Below are 24,865 nucleotides of genomic sequence, written 5' to 3'. Positions count from 1 at the left end.
ACATAATCTAGAATGCTATAAAGATTAATAATGTTGAATGCTATATAATCATATATAATCATATAATGTTACTCCCAACGGATTTGGAGGTTGGAGGAGGAGGAGAAATGGCGCGGGCGAGCTATCGGCTGGATCTGCCGCCTTCAACTGATGCTGGCGAATCTCAGAGCCGTGGAGGAGAAGGAGGATGCGTTTGCGTGAAGCCGTTGTACGGTGGACCAGTGGTCGATGGCCGCTTTCGGTGGACCGGATCCACATTAATTCCCCAGTTGGCTGGGTTGGAAACTTTTTTTCCCCTCCACTTGCTAGATAAGCGTTAGATTAATATCTCTATCTCTACTATTATAAATAGAATAGAATTGAAGATGTTTTTATTGGTATTTTAATATGTTATCTGTGTTTGAGTTAGTTTTTAAGTTTGTTTACTTTTAAAAATACAGATCTGTGTTTGAGTTGGATTTTAAACTCGTTTGCTTTTGAAAATACAAAAGGAGTCATATAAGAAATCTCTTTAAAAAAACTCATGCTAAGTTAAAGATGAAATATAGCTCACGATCTTCTAATGAATTTTACCATAACTAAACCGTATAATAATAATAAAATTAAAATAGCATTTACCCGTTGCAACGTACGGGCATTTTTTCTAGTTAGATAAAAAACCTAGAAGATAGATTAATATAATTTATTAAAACAACTATTTTACATATTTTCTAAAAAAATACATCAAATTTCGCAGTTTGGAAAGCTTCTGTATAGAAAATAAAAGAGCAGAAGTTGTGAAATGTAGAGATGTTTGGTTGGGATACACTATTGCCAAAGTTTGCCATAATTCCGTTAGCTAACACGCCTAACATGTGCTTAACAAATTTGAAGCCACACTTTAGCTATAAGAGAGCAAATTTGACATACTTTTATATGCCAATGACATGTGAAACTCATATCACAGTGAATGAATTTTGCCTTAAGTATGGCACAAACTAAACAGACGCCTAACTTAGTAAAACATGCCTAACTTAAGTTATGGTATGGTGAGGTAAATTATTATTGTGAACCAAACAATTTCGTAGTGCAGAACACAGCCTAAACCAGCTAAAGGGAATGTGGAGCTGCTATCTTCTCAAGAAAACTGTCATGACTCGGTCTGAATTCGAAGAAAATAAAATAAAATACTACTACTAATTTTTTTTCTGTATTGCATGAAATTATTCAAATTATTTTCTAAGAAGAACTAGAGAGTATAAAAATGTTATTTCCTTTTTAAACTTCTAGTATTTTTTTTAACCGTAGAGCGTAGCAAAATTTCCCAGAATCATTTGGCACAGTCAAATTCGAACAGAAATCAAGAAAAATAGAACCATTTGGCCAAATCTGGAAAATGGAATTTTTTGAATTGGATCTAACTCCTGCAAAACTTCTGCGTATAAAGATCAACGAATTAGCAATTTAGCACAAACTAAGAACAAAAACTTAAAGTTCGCTATGAAGAGGTGCTAGGAAGGATATGCAAATATACATTGCATAGGAAGGATATGCAAATATGCAACGCAATGTGACGTGACATAGTAACTTCAGTTGCAACCACATTGATTTATTTTTGTTAAGTTATTATTGCATCATGTGTTTAAATTCGAATAGCCAGAAAAGATGATACATTGTCAGTTTGTCACACGGGGTAAGACAAAATCCAAGCTCAGAATGGCAATAGCAATAATGATTTAACTATGTTTTCGGATCAATAAACCTAACCGAATGCCATTCCCTAAAAAAAAAAGGCTACACTGTTAGTTACCACAAAAGTACTAACGAACAGAGTTTTGAGAAAACTAGTAATTATATACAACTTTTTAGTTTGTTATTCATGGTGTGTTTAGATTCCAAAAAAATTTGGCCAAAAATGTCACATCAAATATTTGGACACATGCATATAGCATTAAATGTGGACGAAAAAAAATCAATTGTACAGTTTGCATGTAAATTGCGAGACGAATCTTTTGAGCCTAATTGCGCCGTGATTTGACAATGTGGTGCTACAGTAAACATTTGCTAATGACGAATTAATTAGGCTTAATAAACTCGTCTCGCAGTTTACAGGTAGAATCTATAATTTGTTTTGTTATTAGCATCTTTACAGGCGAAATATGTAAAATTTTGGCCGAACATCTTAAACACGGCATCAGTTATTCTTGAAGCACTAGGCTGCGTATATTTTTATGGACGATATAGAAGAAAATCTGTACCATAACTCTAAATTTTTTTATGCTGAGGATATACAACTGCAAAAAGCCTGCATTCTGCCAACAGAAGACAGGGTGCACGATGCTGATTTTTTAAGAATCAAAAGAATTATTTATTGGGCCCTTCTTCACAGCAAAATCGAAGATCACTCTTGGAGTGCTCTAACATGGGAACTCATCTCTCTGACTTGATTCTCAAGCCGTCCTGGGTGGCAGAAGAAATCGACAAATACTCGTCTTTCCTGCTGCACATTGCGCGAAGGTTGTTGTAACATCTGCAAACCATTTGTAAATTTGAGAGCATGACTTCTCAATCAACATGCAGAAACTACCTAAAGCTGTTGAACACTACCAATGTGAGGAAGTAACAGATGAAAAGTACCTTGGCCTTTTTATCTCGAGCCATCGTTACTTCGTTAACACAAGCAGAGACTTGCTGGTTGATTATTTCCAATTCTTCAAGCGATTGTGCTACAGGCTGTGATAAATCATGCACAAGTAAAGTAGTACATCAGAACAAACTACGAAGTGGCATGGAAGAGTAGGGACATATGAGAAGGAATGTACCCATGGTGTCAATGTTGGTTGCACATATGTAAATGGTACAGACAGAATTTGCTCGAGTGTTTGGATCATCCTGCATCTGCAAAGGAATGGAGAAAGCATGGGTAATGATTGAACCAAAGATCTAACAGTCCTATCAATAGGTGTTGATGAATGCAAAGTTCAACGTTAACACATTTCTCCTGTTGATAATTCACAGTAAAGGAGATTCAACAGTTCAACTACACAGTGCACAGAAAATGGTCAAATTTATCAAGGGGAAAAGTTTCAGGAAACAATATGCGAATATTACTCACAGTTCATCGATACATCTTTTGCGTTCACGTGGAAGAACATTTTCAAGCTCATGATGAAGATACTCGAGCTCATTTTGCAGATCTGAGATCTGCTCAACTAAACCATATGCTGAAACATATGATGGAGTCATTGCTTGAGCACCTGCAGAAAATTGGAAGGGGAATGAATTGTTCAACTTCTGGTACAGAATGTGGATACAATTTACAACCTATGTGTGCTCACCTGAGTGAGTACTAAGAATATCCCTCACAGCATGAAGAAAAGTATCACGATCATCAATAGATCCTTCTTCAAGCATTACAGATGCAGCTTGACCAATTAAATGATATCGGTCCTATGCATTTGTGCAGTACAGACTATATTTTGTAAGAATGTACACAAAGTGGATAATAATAAGAGGCTAACCAACAAAATGTACTCTCAAATAAAAATATAACATCAGAAAGCAATACCAGACGGCCATCAACAACTGAGAAGTAACCCTGCAGCTCCATTGCTGCTGCTTTTAGCAGTGAATAGGCACTTGACATTTTTGCCCGTCCTTCAATCTGGCAAGCTATCTTTAGAAACTGATGAGCAGCAAGTTGATTAACCAGATAATTGATGAACTGCAAGAATGAAGAAATGCCTCAGTGACTACCTATTTATGTAGGAAATTGGTTTGCACCAAAACAACTGACTGTTCAAAAGATACCCTTTTCTGCTGGCTTATGTAGCATTCCTGACGCAGAACCTTCAAATTATGATCCCCTGGAAGGTCACAGTAAGGAACATGCAATTATATTGCCGCAACAGAGCAAAGCATTTTCAAATGATGATTCATGAGAAGATCACACCTTGCAAAATATTTGCACCCTCAAGTTGAGCAAGGTCAGCACACAGGCTTGTAATAATCTAAAGTTAAAAAAAACATTATTTTTTTATGTCACTCACAAAGAAAATAATATGTCACAGTTAATGCATAAGATAGCCAAACGGATGAAAATGACATTAAAATTGGCTATAAGCAGCAGGAACAGAGTAAATTGAAGAAGGGGTGACAGATACATAATTGCAAAGACAAACCAGTGAACATGTCAGTTTTCTGTAGTTTGCATTTTTGGAGCAATCTTTAGCGTAACTGTACATTCTTTTTATTATTTTGCCGGGGCTGTGACACCATGTTGATAAAGTGTGCTTCATAGGAATACATCATTGACCCAAGGTATCACAGAATGCAATTAATTAAAGAACTCTGAAGCGTCTGAGATAAACCATTTGCTTATCCATGGTACATTAAAAACCAAATTTCATGTACATAATAATTTACCTCAGATAGGCATCTCTTCACTTGAAGTGAAAGATCCCTAAGCTCTTCAGCAAACTCAGAGTTTCTCCTCCTGAGGATGACATGGCAAATCCAAAAAAAAAAAAGAAAAATAAAAGCAGATACTTAATTAATGAAATGTGAAAATTTTCCGAAACATCACATGTACAAAGGTTTGTTCAAGTACTACCATACAATAAATAAACAATCCATACAACCTAAATGTTCTCATAAAAAGATGAAGCGCTTTCTGGTAGATTTCGTTCAATCTACTTTTTTTAAAAAAATATATGTCATTATAATACAATGGAACCAAGCTGTTTCATTTAGAGATGTCCCATAAGGATAGTACCATGTTCTCAAAAGTTTCAGCTCAAAATAATGATGCTGTGCTATTTCAGTACAGCTTTTTTTTTTAGAAAATAATAAAGTAGCTATGATTATCCATGTCTTGCATACCTTAGAGAATGAACATCCTGATGAACAAGTGACTGCTGGGATGCCAATTGGGTTCTAAGCGTTGAGAGTATGGCCTCCTCCTTAGCATATTCTGCTTGTGCTTCTATGTACTGTCTTTTGCTTCTAGCGAATCTGTTAACAAATAACCAAGCATCAGCATAACAATAATCATGCATCTTAAAATATCAAATAAAATGTAAAAAAATGATGTTATGTGACTATATGAAGCATATTAAGTAATTCTATGCATTGTTATGTTAACTCTTTTATGAACTTTACAACAAAGTAGGAAAGATAAATGAACAAGACAACTCTCATAATGATAGGGGGGATTGCTATGCCTAAATACTCCTTCCGTTTTTTATGACTTTTTACGATGTTGATTTTTTCCTAAAATAGATTTTGTTTTTAGGTTTTCTAGGTACTTTTTTTCCTAATTACCCTTATTAAATGCTAATAGATATGAATGCCCTTGAGCTTGACCACCTCGTATGAAGCTGCCTGCCATGCCAAAACACCTGAATGACTGAGGAAGTTGGAGACTTGGAGGCTAAATTAGAGATAAAACAGATTTAATAGGGGTAATCAGGTCAGAAGTTTTCTACCTTAAGCATATTGTTAACAAAGTTTGGGAAGTGGGTGTTTGGAAGGTTGATCCATTTGTTTTTGTCAAAAACAAAAGGTTGATCCATTTGAAGAAGAACTAACTAATAAATGAGCTAAAGAAATACCTTATAGAACTACAACAACACAAGGTGTATTCATCAGAAGGCAGAGTTCATTGAATTTCATAATGAATTTGCATCACTTTTGCAGAACTAATATTCAAAAAAAGAAGTCCTAACACAGAGAGTAGGGTTGTGGCCTGCAGGTGGGCTGGCCCACTGACCCACGTATAAGACATTAGGTGGGCCACTTGAATCTCTAGAGGCAGGACAGGTGACGACCCATGGCACAGTTTTTTTTGTAGTTTTTTTTTCCCTAATGGAAAGACAAATGGGATAGTCCTGTAACATGAAGAAGTGATATGCAATAGAAAGACAAAAAAGGGTAGAACGGTGACATCCAAAGACTAATAAATACTTACATGGAATTAATTCGCTTCAGTTCAACAGAAAGATGGTGTGACCCTTCATAATCTCCTGCGCAAACAAGATGAATGGAAAATTGGCTGTTTTCTAATTCATCTCTGCCTAAAGTTGTTAAACCTCATATTGAATACCTAACCCAAGTATACATATTAATAAACATATCAACAGTGCATAGTACATAGCAGCAAAGTGAACCATGAAACCAGTGGAGAAGAACGATATCAAACCCTTCGTTTACAATGACCCTCCTGCACCCTCTAAGGGAGAAAGACCACTCTTATATTTTCAATTTTTTAAGAGAAGCAGTTGGACAAATATGTATACTAACATCAATTTAAGGACATGCATAATATCTCCTATCATGGTTCAAGGTCAATTTAAGCCAGTTTAGCTTACTCAGTGAAGAAGACAGAATTTTTATGGTAAAATTGAACGGCACAAATTCTTCAGGCACAAAAATAGGAAATCTATATGGTTACCTAATCATGATCCTTTTACCAGGAAGCTTGAGTTATCGAATAAAATAACAGGACCTGTTCGCATTTGTTTAATAACATGTGTCCATGCAAAATTTGAACTTCTAACATTTCACATAAAAAGTAATATATTGCTGAGAATCAAGGTATCTTTCTCCAAAAACATTATGCAGACACAAGAACAAGTATTGAATGTGAAATGTATGGTATGGAGAAACTACATGCATGATGACTACTAAACAATTAAACCCTCACCTCTTGACATGTCTTCTTTGGCAACAAATTGGAGAGGTCCCTGGTTGACAAATCCCCACCCAAAAAAAAATCAGCAGATGATAAATAAAGGTTATAGCTAAATTGTGAATTTAAGATTAATTTACTTTGGCAATTTATCATAATTCCACATTTAATTTACTGTATAAGAAAACAAATTAACATACTACAGTCTTTTATAGTATTTATCAACATATGAGATATGAATCACATCAAATAGAAAAATAAGGGACAATGACCTTGAGTTCACTTTAATAATTCTTGTGTAGGATCAAATAAGCTCGCCTTTGCATGTTCAAGTATCAAGATACGTCCCAACAGTCCAACACTATGTTTGTCCCTTTAGGCATAAAATAAGTTAATACCTTCTCAAACTTCTTGGAGAACCATCTGTTTAGTTCCTTGATACAAGCCAAATTTTGGATTATGTAAGACTGGAAGTCACTGTATGATAGGTAAATTCCAATATCTGTGAGGAAAGGTGGAAGACAAAATGTATTCAGAAGAATAATAAGAAATAAAAACAAGCATCGGATTCATATGATGAGCTTTATTTCAGTATCTCTATGTGCATAGATGCAAGTCAAAATGGAGTTATCAGGCTTTCTGCACATTTTAATATCAGTAATGCAGTCTGATAAGATGAATGTAATCTTTATATAACTGCATGTGAAAGACAGCAGGAATACCAGCTTCTGAATGATAATAAGACAACTCCTGGGTGGTAGCAGCAAGTTTTCCAAGTAATGAATTCATCTGCTAGGATTACAAAAACAAAAGGAAAAATAAAATATCTGAGGGACAACCTTCTTTATGATGCACAACACTGAACAAACAGGCTAGAGAGTACCATATATTTTAATTCACATTAGTCATGGAGTGTTGATTATGCCATAAAACAGAACATCAACATGCATAAAAATCTGTGAAAACAAACAGCCCAGTGAACGCTTTCCTTTTTTCGCATCTACGGTTATAGCCTTCAATATCTGATCGCTGATAGATCCTGATCGCCAAGGGACCGATCAGGACGATTGATCATAGATCAGCCTTGATTAATCGACCTGATCGGTACTATGTATACCAGAACCTATATTCTATATAGTGCATAGTATAAACCAATCACAGTACTAATAATTGATGGCAAGATGGTCACTCACTTGCCCTAGTATAAAGCAACTAGCAGTAGTAGCACATATTCACATGTGCTAAACCTTAAGACTAGTTCTAAAAGTGATTGATAGGTGCTCTGATCGGACGATTAATCGGACGATCAGATTTCTGATCGAGCTGATCAAATGAATGTCCCTGATCAGAGTTAGGGGACCGATCAGGACAATTAATCACGATTAATCGGACGATCAGATAACACTGATAGCCCTAGGCCATTAGATCATAAAGTCTACTGGTCTGGTTAGTTATCAAACACTATCATGTTCCAACCGATTATAGGCTAGATAGGTGACAGGTTCTAAAGCCAGACATGAGTATCATGGTGTAATATGAAAAGCATATTTCAGTTCCATCTATCTCATGAAAATACAGCCAAGAACAGTAGAATACAGTAATGTGGCCTCTGATTTGGATGATAAAACAAAGGAACATTTTACCTCTAAACTTCTCTTAGCAAGTTTCTCATCTAATCTTGAAATTTGTATATTAGGATTAGTTTTAGCAGATACACGTGACTTCTTTCCCTGAGTAATGGTGGTAGCTTGTGCTGTAAGCATATCAAGCTGCCATTCAAGAGAAGCAAGCTGCCTTTCCAAATCAGAAACTTCAGCTCTGAGTGTAAGCTTTGAGTCACTGTAACAAATAATCAGAAAATCCTATGTCAATGAAGAGATCAAAACAGCAGGGTAACGAGATAAGACTAGGTGTTGACATGGAGCGAATCATGTGGGGCTGCGCTACCACTGACAGAACCATCTGTCAATCACTCTCAATGTAGGAGTTCAGTTTTACCAAAGCATCTAGACCAAATAAATTAGGGAATGATGCCATTTTATAACACGTGTTAAACCAAATAAATATTTATACTTGTAATCTGTAAACATCACAACAGAAGGTGGACAACTACATATGCAGATCCAAACAAGAGGAGCATCGAATGCTTTTCCTGTGTAAGACGAGATATGACATACCGGATGTGCTCAAGACTTTCTTCTGTCAGAAATGTGTCTTCCTGGTTTTCTCCAGTCTCTGAGAAGGCCGAAATACTGTCAAACGCAAAGTCTAAGTCCTCCCCCTAAAAGTCGGTGCTCAATTAGCAGCATGCCACTCACTAGATAGAGCTAATACATTGCGATAAGTGAAAACAAGACTAATCATACCAGTAAATTTTGTTAACCAACATGGTTTTCGCCTAACTAATAACCATCACATGTAACTCACAGTCCAAGTATTTAAGTTTATCAAACAAAGAAACCAAAAAGCTCTATACCTCCAAAAGTTTCCCTTCTAGTTCAAGCTGCTCATACCTGCATTTAAAAAAAAAAGATCACCAATTTATAATTAAGCTTTATAAGCATCATCAGAAATCGTTACACAGTAACAAAAAAACATTGTGTAATACTACAATTCATATTATCATAAGTTGGTAACGTGCAATTGATCCAACTAAACCAGCTCTCATAGTATAACTACACCTACAACCTTAACTAGATAGTGTCATGCAACTTCTGACTTCTATGGTTTATAGTACTTTATACTACACATTTGTCCATCAAACTTCAGAAAGCATGTGCAGTGCTGCGCCTTTTCTCATCAAAGCCCTTCTCCTCCTCAAGTTTCAAAAACAACTCCGATTTGCCCATCACCATTTCGCATCCCAGCACACACCAGAGTTCATCCAACCCCTCAAACCTCCAAACAATTACACCCATACCATACCCTCTCCATCCCGTTCGAATCAATCAACCCCCCCAAAACCAAGCGTAATTCCGAAAAAACGCCCCCCCAAAACATCTAGAACGCGACGATCAGAGAGAATTTCGTGGGGGGGGGGGGGGGACGGGGTTCGAGCGATGGGGAGTGGTACAGGGCGAGGTCGGTGGCGGAGAGGACGTTGGCGGGGCGGAGCCTGGAGGAGACCCAGGCGAGAAGGCGGCGGGCGTCGTCCCCCTGGAGGAACGGCCACTCGAGGCTGTCCAGATCGAGTGGGCCGTCGCCGTCGAACCCGGCGGCGGCGAGGGCGTCGCACAGCTCCGCCGCGCTCATCGATCGCCGGCGAACGAAGCGGCGGTGGGAATGGTGGAAAAGGAAAATATATTTTTCGCGAGGGGGAGGAGGAGTAGGAGGGACGATGGGCCCGTGGGCCCTGGTGGTGGGCTTGACCAGATATGGGCCGGGCTATCGGCCCAGGAGTGGCTGGTTTTTCTCCCATGGACATTTTGGCCACACTGCACAGTGTGATCTGATATTCTGATCATCGTCGTAGATTTGTACTCCCTCCGTTTTATATTATAAAATATTTTTTCAAGCAAACATCTTTAAGTTTGATTAATTTATAAAAATATTTAGCAACGTCTATAGCACTAAATTAGTTTTATTGAATCCCACATTGAAAATACTTCTATAGTATGTTTGTTGAAATTGTTGCTATGTTTTTCTTAGTTAAACTTAAAAAATTAGATTAGTGAAGAAGTCAAAGCGTTTTATACTATGAAACGGATGGAGTAGTAGTTATAGTTCTAACATGGCGTTTTGTGCTATTACTTTTTGAATTTGTAGCACAAAACAAACCAATGGAATTATGGAAAAGTATGAGTATTATTAGCCCCTTAAGAAAAAAAGTGAATAACTGCATTCTAGAGTGATTAGCATTGTGGGTCAGGAGAAAACCAAAATGGGCCACGGCTTGGGCCAGTCCCTTTAGGACACATTGTTGCTACCATGATGAAAACTAATGCTATTCCTCATGTTGTAAATATTTGACATTTATAAGATAATATTCTCTTGACTTTTGAAACCAATACTATTAGAATAATTTAAAAAAGAGTAAAAAATCTAATAAATCTGTGATATCATTATATCTTTCAAGATATATCTATGCATATCACTTCATTGTTTTTACATTAAGCATTTGAGAAATTATTATGATGGCCAAAGTCTAAAAGTATGATAAAAACTTGTCTAAAAGTTAAAATAATTTTTTTAACCGAAGGAGCATAAAGTCTATCTTAGTGGCCCGGGCGACCCGGGGCCTGGTATATACTGTAAATGTCTCTGGATATGGTATATATTAGTGCTAGCTATATGTGGGCATGTGGCCATATTCATTGAATCTATAGATACGGCTGGGACTCACCAAATATAGATGGCAATAATTCTCTCGTCTGTTGTAGAGTCACGTTATCTCAAAAGGGAGAGTAGTTATACTTATAGCGTCATATTTTCACAAAAGAACAATCAAATTGTTTTTTATATTGTATAAACTATATATTCTTGCATTTATAATTATATTGTGCCTTTTCAAATTTAAAGAGTAATTATATTGTAATTTTCATTGTGATTTTTCTAATACACGATGTATAAGAGAATTAGGATTAAAAATAATTTATTATCCATTTGGAAGAAGAGATAGGAGAAATAAGCATGTTTACATATAGGAGAGGAAGCAATCAAATAGGAAAAAAATGACCGAAATTAAGTGAAAAAGTGTGGTGTCTCAATTTTAGCCAACACATAACTAGATTAGTTTATCTAAGATGACTACAGATCAAATATTTATAATTATCTGCTTTTGATTGGTCAAATCCCTTGAGATATCAAAGGCACCTTGTAGTTACATCTAAATCTACTTACCATATATTTACGAGCAATCTTTTACGCGTTCGTGAAAAAATAAATCTAATTAATTATCATCAGCGCCAAGTCTTAAGCTACCCCTTTAGAGGCATTTATTTTCACCATGCAGAGGCATGCCTTGATCTAATATGTAACTACCCGCCTCGTGCGCAACTTTTATAGATTAACTTGTTGATATGAGTATTCTATTAAGCCCTGCGCCGGGATGTCACACAATATACCGTGGGCTGGTTTGGGCCTGGACCAAACCTGTATCGGCCTCTATTTACCATATAAACATTTAATTTTGTCAGGAAAATATCAAAGTTTTAAGAGGGTTATATGCGGCCTATATATGCATTCCTATTATTTTTCTACTGTTTCAGCATCGGCATTAATCATAGTTCAGATAGCAAAGAATCCAATAACTAATTGCAACTACCACACGCACGGTTAGTTGATTATCCATTGAGATCAAAGAACTCGATCAGCTTGTACAGCCGCCAGGACGATCATATAATGAAAATTAGGATCAAATTAATCTTGTACTTGAAATCTTATAAACACCCAATACTTATTACCGATGATGGTACCAGATACTCCGTCCGTGTATCAGAATATAACAATTTTTGACTATGTATCTATCTGAACAAGAGTATGTTCGGACATATAGTTAAAAATTACTATAATCTATTATATTATTAAAGGAATAGAAAAGGTAGCCTCCATGTTCGCTCTCATGGTTTAGAAATTCTCACATTAATCGGAGAAAAAGAAAAGGCAAAGTCCATATAGAAATACAATTAGAAAATAGCTGAAATTCGGAATTAAAAAATAAGGAATATTAGAAGAGGAGACTAGAGTCCATATAGAAATATAATTTAGAAATAGTTAAAATTCGGAATTAAAAAATAAGGAATATTAAAAGAGGAGACTAGAGTCCATATAGAAATACAATTAGGAAATAAATGAAATTCGGAATTAAAAAATAAGGAATATTAGAAGAGGAGACTAGAGTCCATATAGAAATACAATTAGGAAATAGTTGAAATTCGGAATTAAAAATAAGGAATATTAGAAGTCGAGTATAGAGTCAATATAGAAATACAATTATGAAATAACTGAAATTCGAAATTAAAAATAAGGAATATTAGAAGTAGAGTATAGAGTCAATATAGAAATACAATTAGGAAATAACTGAAATTCGGAATTAAAAATAAGGAATATTAGAAGTAGAGTATAGAGTCCATATAGAAATACAATTAGGAAATAATAGAAATTTGAAATTAAAAATAAGGAATATTAGAAGTAGAGTATAGAGTCCATATAGAAATGCAATTAAGAAAAAAAATAGAAATTCGGAATTAAAAAATTAAGGAATATTAGAAGTAGAGAATAGAGTCCATATAGGAATTTAAAACTAACTAAAATTTGGAATAAATATAATAAAATTAAAAGTAGAGTTTAGAGTCCGTATAAAAATACAATTTATAAATAACTGAAATTCGAAATTAAGAAAAACATGGGAAGAAGAGTTTAAGGTCAATATAGGAATACAATTTAGAAGTAACTGAAATTCGAAATTAAAAATTAAAGAATATTGAAAGATGAATTTAGAGTCCACATAGAAATACAATTAGAAATAATAAAAATTCAGAAATAAAAATAAATAATATTGGAAGAAGAGCATAGGGTCTATATAGAAATACAATTTACAGAAAATTCGGAATAAAAAAAAAGAAATATTAAAAAACGAGTCTGGAGTCCATATAGGAATATATATAATTTACAAATAACTAAAATTTAATATTAAAAATAATTAATAACTAACACATATATAAAATATAATATGAATATTAAACATTAGTAGTTTTGTAAAGTTATTGCAAAATTTAAAATTATGTTGTCATTTTAATATATTTGAATAATATAATGAGAAAACATATATGCTATTATATGAGAGAAAATATAATGATGCTAGCCGCACAATCTGCGCGGGCCACCATGCTAGTTTAGGATAAAGATAACAACAAATATTATCAATATCATATAAATATATAATCTTTAATTGGGGTTACATATCTGGAGGCGTGGTGTACCAAGAATTTACAATCATGTTCATACATTTTATTTCCCATTCATCCTATATACTGCTATAAGAATACGATCAAGCTTCATCTGCTAAATCTTAACTATATGCATGATCAAATTTGTGATCGGTAAACCTTATATAGAACCATATGGTATGATGGTTGACGGCAACCTAATTAATTAGTGACCGGCAGGAGCAGGAGGGCGGCAGTAGCCACCGGCGCCATTCCCGTTGGTGCAGCCGGACGGCAGCGACGAGCTCTCCATCGTCCACGACTCTACCACCACACCACTTTTCCTCACAACCGGCACGGCCGTGGTCTTCTCCATATTGACCATCGGCCGCGCCGCCATGCCGCCGGAGACCAGGAAGACGAGAAGAATGACGGCAACAATAGCTGCTACCACTGCGGTAAACCTCATGATCGATCGATCGATCAAATGCTTATTTTTTATTTTTTTTGACTGGGGATCAAATGCTTAATTCTATCGGTGCCCAATCTTGCAGTAGGTCCTTGCACTCTCTGCACATATTTATAGTCACACGGATGCATATGCATGCATGAATACATATTGTCGATCGCCTGTGTGCAGTGTCATCACTAGTGGAGTTACTGGAGTATGGGGAGAGAGAGACGTTTTGCGTTGGAATTTGACTTAGAAACAACGTTAATAATTTGTCGCAAAGGGGAGACGAAGTGACTGATTGGTTGAGCCACGGCTGGTAAATCATAAAAAGGATAAACGAAGCATCCAAAAATAATTTAAAACAATATTTTGCACTTCCACTGTTTTTTAAGAAACACAATATAAACATAGGCGTTCTTTGAATTCGAGGATAAATGAAGGAAAAATAAAGGAATTGAAATCCTATGTTATCCATGCCTTTGATTCGTAGAAATGAGAAAAGGAAAAACGTAGGAAACTTTCCTATTCTTACGATTCTAGAGGAAAAACGTAGGAAATTTAACATCCACTCTAACCTCTTGTAAAACTTCACTTGAGTCTATCTCTCTCATCTGATTCCTGCGGTCCAATCAAATGTTCATTCCTTTATTTTTCCTATGTTTTACAATTCTCTGTTTTATACTTGTATTCCTATCATAATACTTCCTGTGTTTTTCATATTCCTATGATTTTTCAATCCTACGATTCAAAGGGGCCCTTAATATTTTATAAGCAAGAGTTAGAAAATATATAGACTATATATGATGTAAAAATACCTAGATCGATCAGTAAAAAAATAACTTTCAAATTGAAATTTTGCTAGATAAGCTGTCGAGCAGAGTTGACGAGGTTGTCAATGGATATATATCATCAATTCACAGAGCGACCACGGTGTGCGACTCATCAGTGATCGGTGGTGTCATTTTCAGACTGCCGTACGTGCATGCATTTTTCCAGGGGAAGCAACATGGAAATGCATGGGTGCGCAGGGTGACCTTTTCCCTGCTCATGTGTCAAAAGAAGGAGAATGTTGTCTGCACGATCTAATTTAGCAACAGTGGATGGTTAGGAGTTTTTGTCAACTTTTAGGTGCATGTATGTATGTTGCACGATTGTGGCTTGATATTAGAAAAGTTAGCTATGTGCATGCGGATATTCCTTAATACACGTACTCTATTTCTAACCCCAGATCCTAGAATCTTTAGCAGTATAAACACTGATTAGATTCGACTTTCATCATCTAAGGGCGGATCCACCTTCTAGGCGGGATGGATGGCTAGGAGTTTATGCCCTCAAACCATTAAGGTCGAGCGACAATGACAGAGTTAGAACCGAAGCCCTGCAAGATGGTCAACTCCCTAATAACCTTTAAAATTTCATGATTTTTAATTCAAATATTAATGATTTATAGTACCTAACGTTTAACTGTGAAATCATACTAGAAAGTTATGCACATACTCATTACTAATAGGTACTCTGTTTCTAACTCCCGATCCTAGAATCTCTAGGATAACACTAGTCGAATCGACTATCATCTACTAGGAGGATCCACCTTTTGGGCTGAATGGATGATTGCCAATGTTTCACGCCCTATGCAAGGGAGTCAATTCCTCAATAACCTTTAAAATTTCATGAATTTTGATTCAAGTATCAATGGTATATATATACCATAACTATGTGCAAAAACTTGTGGAATCAGCTGGCCCGGCCCACAGGTGGAAGAACATGCAATGGCTATTGCCGAGCGACATCCCAGCTAGAAACACAAAATAATGAGGTTATAAGGTTACTTTGTAACATATATAGTCTTAACCCAAATTAACTAAAGATTTGTAACATATATAGTCTTAGTTAATTTGGGTTATAAGGTTTGTCATGGCTTTACAAAATTCATAGCTCTACCACTATCAGCCCGTCAATCCATTGATTATTATAGGACTTGGAAAGAGGATTTTTGAAGTAGCACATCCTCATAGTGCCACCAAGTTATTTTACTTCCTCTAGAATGCTACAATCATATACAGGTTAAACTATTTTCTATGAAATTACTGTAAAATCCATATTATTGAACAGGCTCGGTGAATTGCAAAATGATTAATGAAAAAGATGGAGCCAATGCATTGTTTAATATATGACATCGTTGATTTTTAGATTTACATTTGACTATGCGTCTTATATAATTCTTTTATGCAAACATTTTAAAGAAGTTTTAAAGATAAATTAAGTTATAAAATAAAAAAGAATGATGAGACATATCTTAAAAAGTTAATGATGTTATATATTAAAAAACCAAAATTATTAAATAAAAGGAACCCTAAACTTAGAAGCAAACGGGCCTTTAACCGGCAGCATGCACGTACGCGTGGCAAAAGAAAAACCGATGGAAGAAAATGTGTGCCGGCTATCAGAAATGTCAAACCAGGGCCTAATTCTCTCTTAACTATAGTATTGTCCTGCAGGCCACGACCTGAATCAAAACCTGGATGATTGGATAACCACCCATCATGGCACGGGCCTAACTCGATCACAATATACCCTTTTTCAAAGGTCAGCTGTATGTTGTCCGAGTTGTCAGTAATCGGAGCATAGAATTCAATTAAAAGGGTTGTGATTTTAGAGGCCTAATTTGACACATTTACCAAGAAAAATGATTAGTACTCCCTGTCTCAAATTATAGGATGTTCTTATTTTTAAGAAAAAAATCAAACTCGATAGTTTTTATTAATAATTACATTAATGATATCTACACCAAGTATTATGTATGTTATATTATTGTTATTAGATTCGTATTTTAAAATACTTTCATGTGATACTAGTTTTATAATTGTTGATGATATAATACGAAATAAATTAATAATCAAAATATGTTATTAAAAATCGTGTAAAAAATTATAGGCCTTATAATTTGAAACAGGGGTAACACGTAAAAATTCACAATTTCTGACCTAATTTTTTGAAATTTCAAGTTTATTGGTGGATTCGTTTAGGATGTTTTTCCATACAAACATAATCCTCCCCAGTCCTTCCCAATTTTGGATGTACCGATGGGTTCATGTAGGACGTTTTTCCATGGAAAAAAAATCATTCTTTAGATTTAGTAAACCATTTTAAACTTCAGATTTTTTTTCAACATCCGAAATTTAAATTTTTTGGTGTCCTGAAATGATTCGGCAATCCCAGATAGTGAACCCTGAGCTCGATCGCCACCCCTTGTTCTATGAGAGCTGCATGTTTAGTTCAGTTAATTGTTGGGCTCTAGGCTTTTGCAAACGTTTTCAAGAGAAAAGGAAACTTCATTTCAAATAAGTTGTTCTAGAAAATGGCTCAAAAGTGTGAAGTTGAGCTATGCAACTAGTTACTTCCTCCGTCATGAGTGGTTTAAATCTAGTATTCTTTTTTGGGTAGATGCCGTACCCCGTATGTACACACGTATATGAGCACCTGTTTTTATAACGTGTTTCTTTTTTAAAAAAATGATATGGCTCAAAAGTCTCCTTGGAAATTAAATGGCTTTAAAGACAATTCTTGATGACTCAAAAGTGTGTTTTTGCCGCTTTCCAACTTTTTTTTGTTTCGTCAGGTCGCTGTACTAGAAGCGCCTGACATGTTGACAACTGCTCATGAGTCATGACACTAACCAATATGCACATGCTGATATATAGAGATATAGCCGGTCGGTGGCGTGCATGCATTGCTTGCCTTTCGCATGGCTTCCTCAGCTGGCTCACTGCAAGAAAGATTTTGCAGAGAGTCGATTTTGCTCAAAGTCAGATCTTATCAACCAAATCGTACAAATGTGGACCTCAAGTCTTTTGACAACTTATTTTTGGTGCAAAGAAAAGTGTGCATCCAACATTTCGAAGTTATTTTCTCCTCAAAGTTTTGTACTTCCATGTGATAATGGGGTTGAACCAAATGGCAGCAGCAGAACGTAGAGAGAGACATCCAATGCATGAGGGAGGTATTTGCCATTTCAGTACTTCTCTGTACTTTTTCCCAGAATTTTGGCGATCCCGAATTCAAATATGCAGACATTCTTCGCAGATTTTGCAACAATATCAACAATAACAAGTTGATGCTTAAATACAATACCATAGGATCTGCGAACGCCGCCATACATCAACAACAATGTCACACCAACAGCCTATCGGCTGCCAGATTAGTTCTTACAGCACTGACTCGGTTACCCCCTTACAAAACCTCGACAAATTTACAACACGGAATACCACATGGTCTCTGTACCAAGGTTCTTACAAGGAGAATGCAAAAAAAATAATCCAGCAACAAACACACTGTTGTCGGGACATGATGCCGTCATCGGCGATGTGAGGTATAAATTAAATCGAAAAATTGCACGGGAATGGGAATGGATCATGAGTTAGGTTTGTACAGCAACATTCGCAGCACCTGGCTTTCCCACATTCTTCATGACGCCCTTGGTCGCTCTGGGTTTTGCGGCTACTCCAGTCTTTGGAGCACTCTTCGGAGAACATTGGGTCCTGCTGTTAACTTCTTTGGAGTTCCCAATACTGTGACGATGTAACCGGCAACATGCTGCACTTCCATTTTTACCCTCTGGTGTATGAGGGGTATCGCTGCAGCTCTTTCTCCGTGTCAATTTTGGTGATTTGGCACGAGTTGGAGGCACCTATAAATAAAAGACAAAGTGAATACCAACATTGCACATGCTAAAAGCTGGCAAGTTTAGCACATACTAAAAGTTGGCAAGTTAATGGTCGCCAGTTGAACCAGCAGCTTGCATACCAATGCTTCATGCAACATTGTGCACTTCTATTATTATCATACAGGAAAACATAAATACTGCATTTACATTAGCTATTCTTTTTCCCTGCGTGTTCGAGAAAAAACATTAACTACTTTTAAGTAATGTAAAAGCCTGGGACATCTCTCGTACTCTTATTGTTCATTCAGGGTATTCCCAATTTAATTATGGCTCTGTTCGGCTGCACTGCAATGCAGCCCTTGCTGCAGCAGCTACAGACACATAGTACTGTTTGGATTGGCTGCACTACAGTTGAAACAAGTGCAGTTGAACAGGGCCTATGTAGATAACAATAGGAACAAGCATGTAGTCGAGTATGTTTTTACAGATACGCAATCAGTTCAATTAAAGGGAAAAGATCTAAACAGTAATGGGTTGAGATATTATCACTTGAATTAAAATTGCATTCAACAACATGAACAATAATGAGCACACATCGAAAAACAGAAATAATCATTTTAGCTCAAGCACATATAGCAGGAGATCGGTGCATCACCTTCTTAAGTTCAACCTTAGGTGGGGGACCCTCTTGATAGAAGCTTGGCATGGGTTTTGCTCTAATAACCAGATTCTTCCTTAGTTGTTTCAGAGCTTCTTCTTGCTCTTCCTATAAAAGTTGATACTTGGACAGTGAGAAGGTATGGCAACAATAATTAGCAAAAGGGAAAATGACCCTGCTAATGCAAAGTTAAATTAATAAATTGATCCAACTTGTCTACTACGCTAACTGCCATGTCATAAAATTTCTAACAGTGTAGAAAAAGCAACATAATGATTAACAGTCATCAGTAACAAGACGTAGCACAAACCATTCAGTGAATCCAAATTATACATGTGGTGTCTAATAACAGGTAACAGGCCATAATCAATGTCAAATACTCTGTAGGGCTACCCTGATCATGGTAAGAAATATCATTAGGGCTGTCTATTAGAGAGAGAGAAAAAACTTGGGCTGTCAGCTGTCGGTGTCTTGTAAAGGGATGATACCTACATATGATACTTGTTTCCTCCACAAGTCAAGTTACACTAACTGATTTCTGACCATCAGTTTTTCCAAAACAAATCAAGATGGACATTTCATGATTAAAGGCAAACTAATTTGCTGAACAAGAGCAAAATCTGGTATGGGTGCTTATATATTTAAAAGAGTAAAGTGCACAGGCGGTCCTTAAACTTATAGAGGTGTGTCATTTAGATCCCTAAACTCTCAAAATGCATATCTAAGTCCCAGAAGTTGTCAAAGTGTGTCATCTAGGTTCCAATTCATCACAGCTCCTCTAGGATCCTTCGTGGCACTGATGTGGCATGCCACACGGGTGTGATGTGGCATCATCTTGACTGAAAAATGGGACCCACTTAAAAATTTCCCTTTTCTTTCTTCTCCTTCTCTTTTTTTTCTTTTCTTCTTCTTACTCTATGACCCTAGCACCCCGTGCGGTGCTGGCCTACAGTTGCAGCGAGAGGAAGAAGAAAGGAAAAGAAAAAGAAAAAGAAAAAGAAAAGAAAAGAAGAAAAAAAGAAAATTTTTTAAGTGAGTCCCATTTCTCAGTTAAGATTATGCCATGTCATATCCGTGTGGCATGCCACATCAGCGGTACGTACGATCCTAGAGGGGCTGTGGTGATTTGGGACCTATTTGACACTTTAATAAGTTCTAGGACCTGGATCTGCATTTTGAGACTTTAGGGACCTAGATGACACACCCATACAAGTTTAAGGACCGCCCATGTACTTTATTCTATTTAAAAAAGCAGAAACAATTGAACTACTAAACAGCTCCATATCACAATGGGAGACTAGAATTTTCAGCATGTTTTGTTGTGTCATCTGGCAGGGTTCTCAAGTTCAACGTTAACGGTGATTGAAAGCCATGATAGTTGGGGTCTTGGGGATCATTTACTAGACTACCAAATTGGGATGGTCTACTGAAAGCAATTCCAGTTATTTCATCTTTTTTGCAAAGTCCGAAAAACGCTTTGAGATTCCATTTACATAAAAGTGAAACTAGATAGAATGGTGTGAATTAAACATTTGAACTGTAGATTTTTGAATTTCAAATAACAAAATTTCAAAAGATAAGACATGATTCATGAGGAGGTAAAAAATGTCTGAAGCAAAACACAATTCAGACATGACATCAGAAAGGCTACTTTACAGATTTACATTATATAGGAAAAACCGAGCATGAATAATTGTGTTGCTCTGTATGCCACTATCACAATGGCTCTAAAAGAATCAAATGACAAAAGAAACAAAACCTACCTTTTTTCTTGCCTCAGCTTCTAGTTTCTCCTCTTCCAAGGCCTTGCGTTTTTCTTCCAATTTTGTGTAAAACTGAACGGTACTAGAATAATTATTACAATGCTGTCCCCTTTAACTTACAAAGCCATTTCTCTACAGTATGATGAAATTAAATACGTACCTCTCCCCTCTTCTCAAGACGATTACCACATATAAAAGTAGGTGCGACAGGAACTGTTGTCTTCTTAATTTTTCCAGTCCTTGCTGAAGTTACAGTTCTGGATGAATGAAGCTCAGGAAAGCCCAATAGAAATAAAGAGAACATGATATATTTCTAGTTTTCCACCAGTTATGAAGAGTTGAAGACATTAAAGAAAAAGTTAGACAAATTTTCTGTGTTTTAGTAATTCAAGGAACAAAATGTTCAAAGCATGTAGCTATATCCCAATTGTAGCTATTATGAATAGTGTAGGTGTGGCTGCGAAGAATAAGGCACACATGAGAAATCAAGTCAATATCTGAAAGGATACGAAGTAACCGAATATGAATCATCTTCGTGACTATGGGAAGTACTGTCAGCTTGCAGAGGCTTCCTGGGTGTCACTGATGGACTCTGCAATCCATAACCATGGAAAATATTGTCAATAGAACTGGCTTATTTCATCTCAAGAGAGCTTACTACAGTTTATGCCAGCCAAACAGAACTGCAGTCACAGGCATACTCAAGTAAACAGAAAAGAAACTAATAAAAATTTTCTTGTGTACATAGGGGGTTCAGGTTGATGCAACAAATTGTGGCTTATTTAGATAACTGTGTAGGATCTTCCAAATATCATCCCAATTGCCAAATCAAAGCATATGTTGCACCATTTCAAGTGATAGATGACCCATACCTGAAGGTTAAAGCTAAAAGAATACAGAAATTTACTGAGATAATACCAACAAAATGATGCATCATGACATTTATTCCAAAATTAAATAGTATTCAGGCGATTGTGCAACAACAAAGCAGATAAAACATATATGATACAATGTGAAATAGAGTATGTCAGACCTTCTTCGCCATACTTGCCAGCGAGGTGCTACTTTTATCAGAGAGTTTTTCACCGTTGCTGGTGGGATGAGGCACTGGAGTACAATCTCCTTCTCCAGAATCCTCCCTTTCAGTTGCAGGAGCAAATGGCTGAGGAACAGTGTGGTTTGACTCTTCCTGTTCAGCTATACCATGGTTTATTGGTGAACTGGGAAGAGAAGACTTCTGCTGATCAACCAGCTTCAGCACATCTTGATCTGCAGGCACTCCATCCTGGACATTCCCATTCATATGTGAGTCTATAGTAGAAGGGGTTTCTTGCCCTCTTGAAGAATCTTCATCATGCCTGCCACTCATAACTTCTGTATGACCAGCTTTCCCATTTGGGGGACATATAACCACACAATCTGATTCATCATCCGTGGACATTTCTACAACCCCTTTGCCGCTTGGACTGCAAAAATAAATAAAAGGTATAAATACATGCATGACTGCATAGCTGGAGCCTTGAAGCCCCTCACAATAGATCAGCAAAAACAACAGAGTTATTACTTATTAAAGAGACAAACAGTGAGCTAATGTAGTATTTTATATTGCACTATCTTAAAATAAAAAAAGGATAACTACCCAATCATATGAATTATCAATGACATGCAAGCAACTATGACTAAAGACAAGCAGAAGAATTCCACATATGCTAAAATGTTAACGAAACAGGTGTGTGCATGTAGAGCCATCACAAAAAAAAAGGAGGGGGGGCTGTCGAAGCTTTCTAAAACAACAAATATCGCAATGATATGCATTTATTTGTAAGTTTTAACCAAGAGCTGTAGTGTCAACTTGAAGGTATTATCAGTACATTTGGTGATGTCTCTTAATCATTTCAAACTCCAATTGTACTACATTGTTCTAGAATAATCAGTGCACCATACTTATTTTTTGTTCACGTTATATCAACAAGTAAATACTTGTAGTAATTTAAGCAAGTGCCATCATAGCCAGAACTCCAAATTACTCACATAAATTCTACTTAAATTCATGTAAAAATTTGCAAAACTATATTTTGAAGAATCAAAATCGATTCCACAATCCTGAGAAATAGTTTCTGATTATAAATACCACTAGCCAAAAGAATTAGTTAAGTTTGAATCATTAAGCCCACAACATCCCTTGCAATATAAAATTGAAGTGGCGCAGTCCTAACACCTTGGCCACTAAGACAAAATCACAAATTTATCCAAACAAATAGCTTAGAAATGGCAACACTTTTAAAAATGCTTTGCAACACGTCACGCGAGAATATAATTCCCCCTCGACAAGTTCAACGCCACGTCCAGCAGAAGCATTCAAAGAAAAAAAAATCCAGCGCGACTACAGCATATGCCAATTTGATATCCTTTCGCAAAAACCAACTGATGAAATGGCAAGCCAGAGCCCAATTCGCTCGAATTATTTAAAGATCCGCACGAACGCGCCCTCAACTCCTTGCAGCAGCGGAACTATCAACCCGCCCTCAATGCCATTGACGCAACCGGGAATGCGATTAGAACAGTGACCATTTTGCGGCAATAACAATGGAACACAGACATTGAGCTAAGCAAACCATTCCGAACCATTCAAAAGCCAACGCCTCCACTCCCCGCATGCGAAACCCTAGTCACCCCCCCCCCCCCCCCCCACCAATCCAAAAAAAAAAATCCCACCAAAAACTCGAGAAAATTTCCCCTAGAACTCCACCGGAATCGACCACGGAGCCACTCAGATCCACCGACAACCCCAGGAAACCACACACCAACACACCATTAGCCCCCCGAAAACCTCGCCCCCCAAAAAAATAAAAAATCAAAGGCCAAAACTAGATCAAAGCCATCGTCATTACGTGCTGTCGGCCGCCTTCTCGGGCAGATCCCACCGCCGCCTCGCCGCCGCCCCGGCGTCCCCTCCCCCTCCCCCTCCGTTATCCTCCGCCGTCGCCGCCGTCGTGCCTAGCCTCTGCAACCCCCCCCCCCCTCCCCCTCCCCTCCTCCCCTCGCCTCGCCTTCCCCCGCCGTCAGTGAGCAGCAGCGCCGCCGGTGACCTCGCCTCCACCACCACCACCGCTTCTCTCTCCCTCTCCAAGTCTTCGCTTGCTCAGCTCGGCGACTCGCTCGCGACCTCGCGGCGTGCGCGTGCGCGTGCGTGCGTGTGTGCGCGTGAGAGTTTGGGCGAGGGTCGCGGCCAGGAGGAGGAGCGGCGGGTTGTTTGTGGGGGCGGAGGGGGGAGGTGGGGCCCACCGGTGACCGGGTGAGGTTACCGCGGGGAGGAGGGGGGATTTGGTTTTGACCAGCCACGTGGAAACTCGGGTTAGTTAGCATTTCGTTGGCTATTCTGATTCTGGGAATCGTTAAATAAGTAGTAATGATAATTTTATTTTAATTAGATTAAATGGGTTTTGGAGCAGTGTTTTGTCGTTGCGAAGAGCGGTGACCTCTCACCTGTGTGATCACGTTAGTTTGCTTTCATGTTTGGTGTGAGAAAATAAACCAGTGCATGGTAGTCTCGTATTATATAATCTTCATTCTTCGATCAATTATTATAGTTGTGATGTTTGATGAAATCGACAGTGTTCAAATGGGTGTAGAAGATACATGCGCGTGTGTATTATAGTATTAGGGCTCATTTGAATCGTAGAAATGAAAAAAATTGAGAAATAGGAAAAACATGGATTCTAACATGAATGTAAGTGTAAAATAGAGGATTGTAAAATACGGGAAAAATATAGAAATAATCGTTTGATTGAACC

The 24,865-nt window shown here is 37.1% G+C and overlaps 2 protein-coding genes across 2 annotated transcripts; both read right to left on the bottom strand.

The window, feature by feature from the left end:
• Window positions 1–1,937: 1,937 nt before the first annotated feature.
• Window positions 1,938–9,954, bottom strand: LOC4342590 (AUGMIN subunit 3). Its single transcript, XM_015789194.3, has 18 exons — window positions 9,741–9,954; window positions 9,144–9,180; window positions 8,845–8,948; window positions 8,311–8,506; window positions 7,390–7,456; window positions 7,066–7,169; window positions 6,683–6,722; window positions 5,948–6,002; window positions 4,861–4,992; window positions 4,405–4,474; window positions 3,932–3,989; window positions 3,790–3,845; window positions 3,548–3,703; window positions 3,318–3,429; window positions 3,095–3,236; window positions 2,802–2,877; window positions 2,617–2,712; window positions 1,938–2,509 (listed from the first exon to the last, which is right to left on the bottom strand). Exons 1-18 carry the CDS (start codon window positions 9,917–9,919, stop codon window positions 2,381–2,383), a joined length of 1,809 nt encoding a protein of 602 aa, XP_015644680.1. The 5' UTR covers window positions 9,920–9,954; the 3' UTR covers window positions 1,938–2,380.
• Window positions 9,955–18,084: 8,130 nt separating this feature from the next.
• LOC4342589 (protein WVD2-like 1) lies at window positions 18,085–24,296 on the bottom strand. The gene is made up of 7 exons (XM_015792190.3): window positions 23,963–24,296; window positions 22,105–22,537; window positions 21,581–21,663; window positions 21,232–21,328; window positions 21,072–21,143; window positions 19,306–19,416; window positions 18,085–18,674 (listed from the first exon to the last, which is right to left on the bottom strand). Exons 2-7 carry the CDS (start codon window positions 22,510–22,512, stop codon window positions 18,405–18,407), a joined length of 1,041 nt encoding a protein of 346 aa, XP_015647676.3. The 5' UTR covers window positions 22,513–22,537; window positions 23,963–24,296; the 3' UTR covers window positions 18,085–18,404.
• Between the last annotated feature and the right edge of the window lie 569 nt (window positions 24,297–24,865).

This window comes from Oryza sativa, chromosome 7, assembly GCF_034140825.1.
Source record: "Oryza sativa Japonica Group chromosome 7, ASM3414082v1".
Taxonomy (NCBI): domain Eukaryota; kingdom Viridiplantae; phylum Streptophyta; class Magnoliopsida; order Poales; family Poaceae; genus Oryza; species Oryza sativa.
Note: the sequence above shows the minus strand (reverse complement) of the source record. Positions and strands in the feature narration are given on the sequence as shown.

Bases quoted from the DNA above. Each gene is read 5' to 3' on its own strand.
- LOC4342590 (XM_015789194.3), bottom strand. From the start codon at position 9,919: ATGAGCGCGGCGGAGCTGTGCGACGCCCTCGCCGCCGCCGGGTTCGAC. The intron at 2,713-2,801 runs GTACATTCCTTC...GATTTATCACAG, and splicing joins AACCAACATTGACACCATGG to CCTGTAGCACAATCGCTTGA. The intron at 2,510-2,616 runs GTACTTTTCATC...AATGGTTTGCAG, and splicing joins CTCGAGATAAAAAGGCCAAG to ATGTTACAACAACCTTCGCG.
- LOC4342589 (XM_015792190.3), bottom strand. From the start codon at position 22,512: ATGTCCACGGATGATGAATCAGATTGTGTGGTTATATGTCCCCCAAAT. The intron at 21,144-21,231 runs GTACGTATTTAA...AGTACCGTTCAG, and splicing joins GTCTTGAGAAGAGGGGAGAG to TTTTACACAAAATTGGAAGA. The intron at 19,417-21,071 runs GTAGGTTTTGTT...CAACTTTTATAG, and splicing joins AAGCTGAGGCAAGAAAAAAG to GAAGAGCAAGAAGAAGCTCT.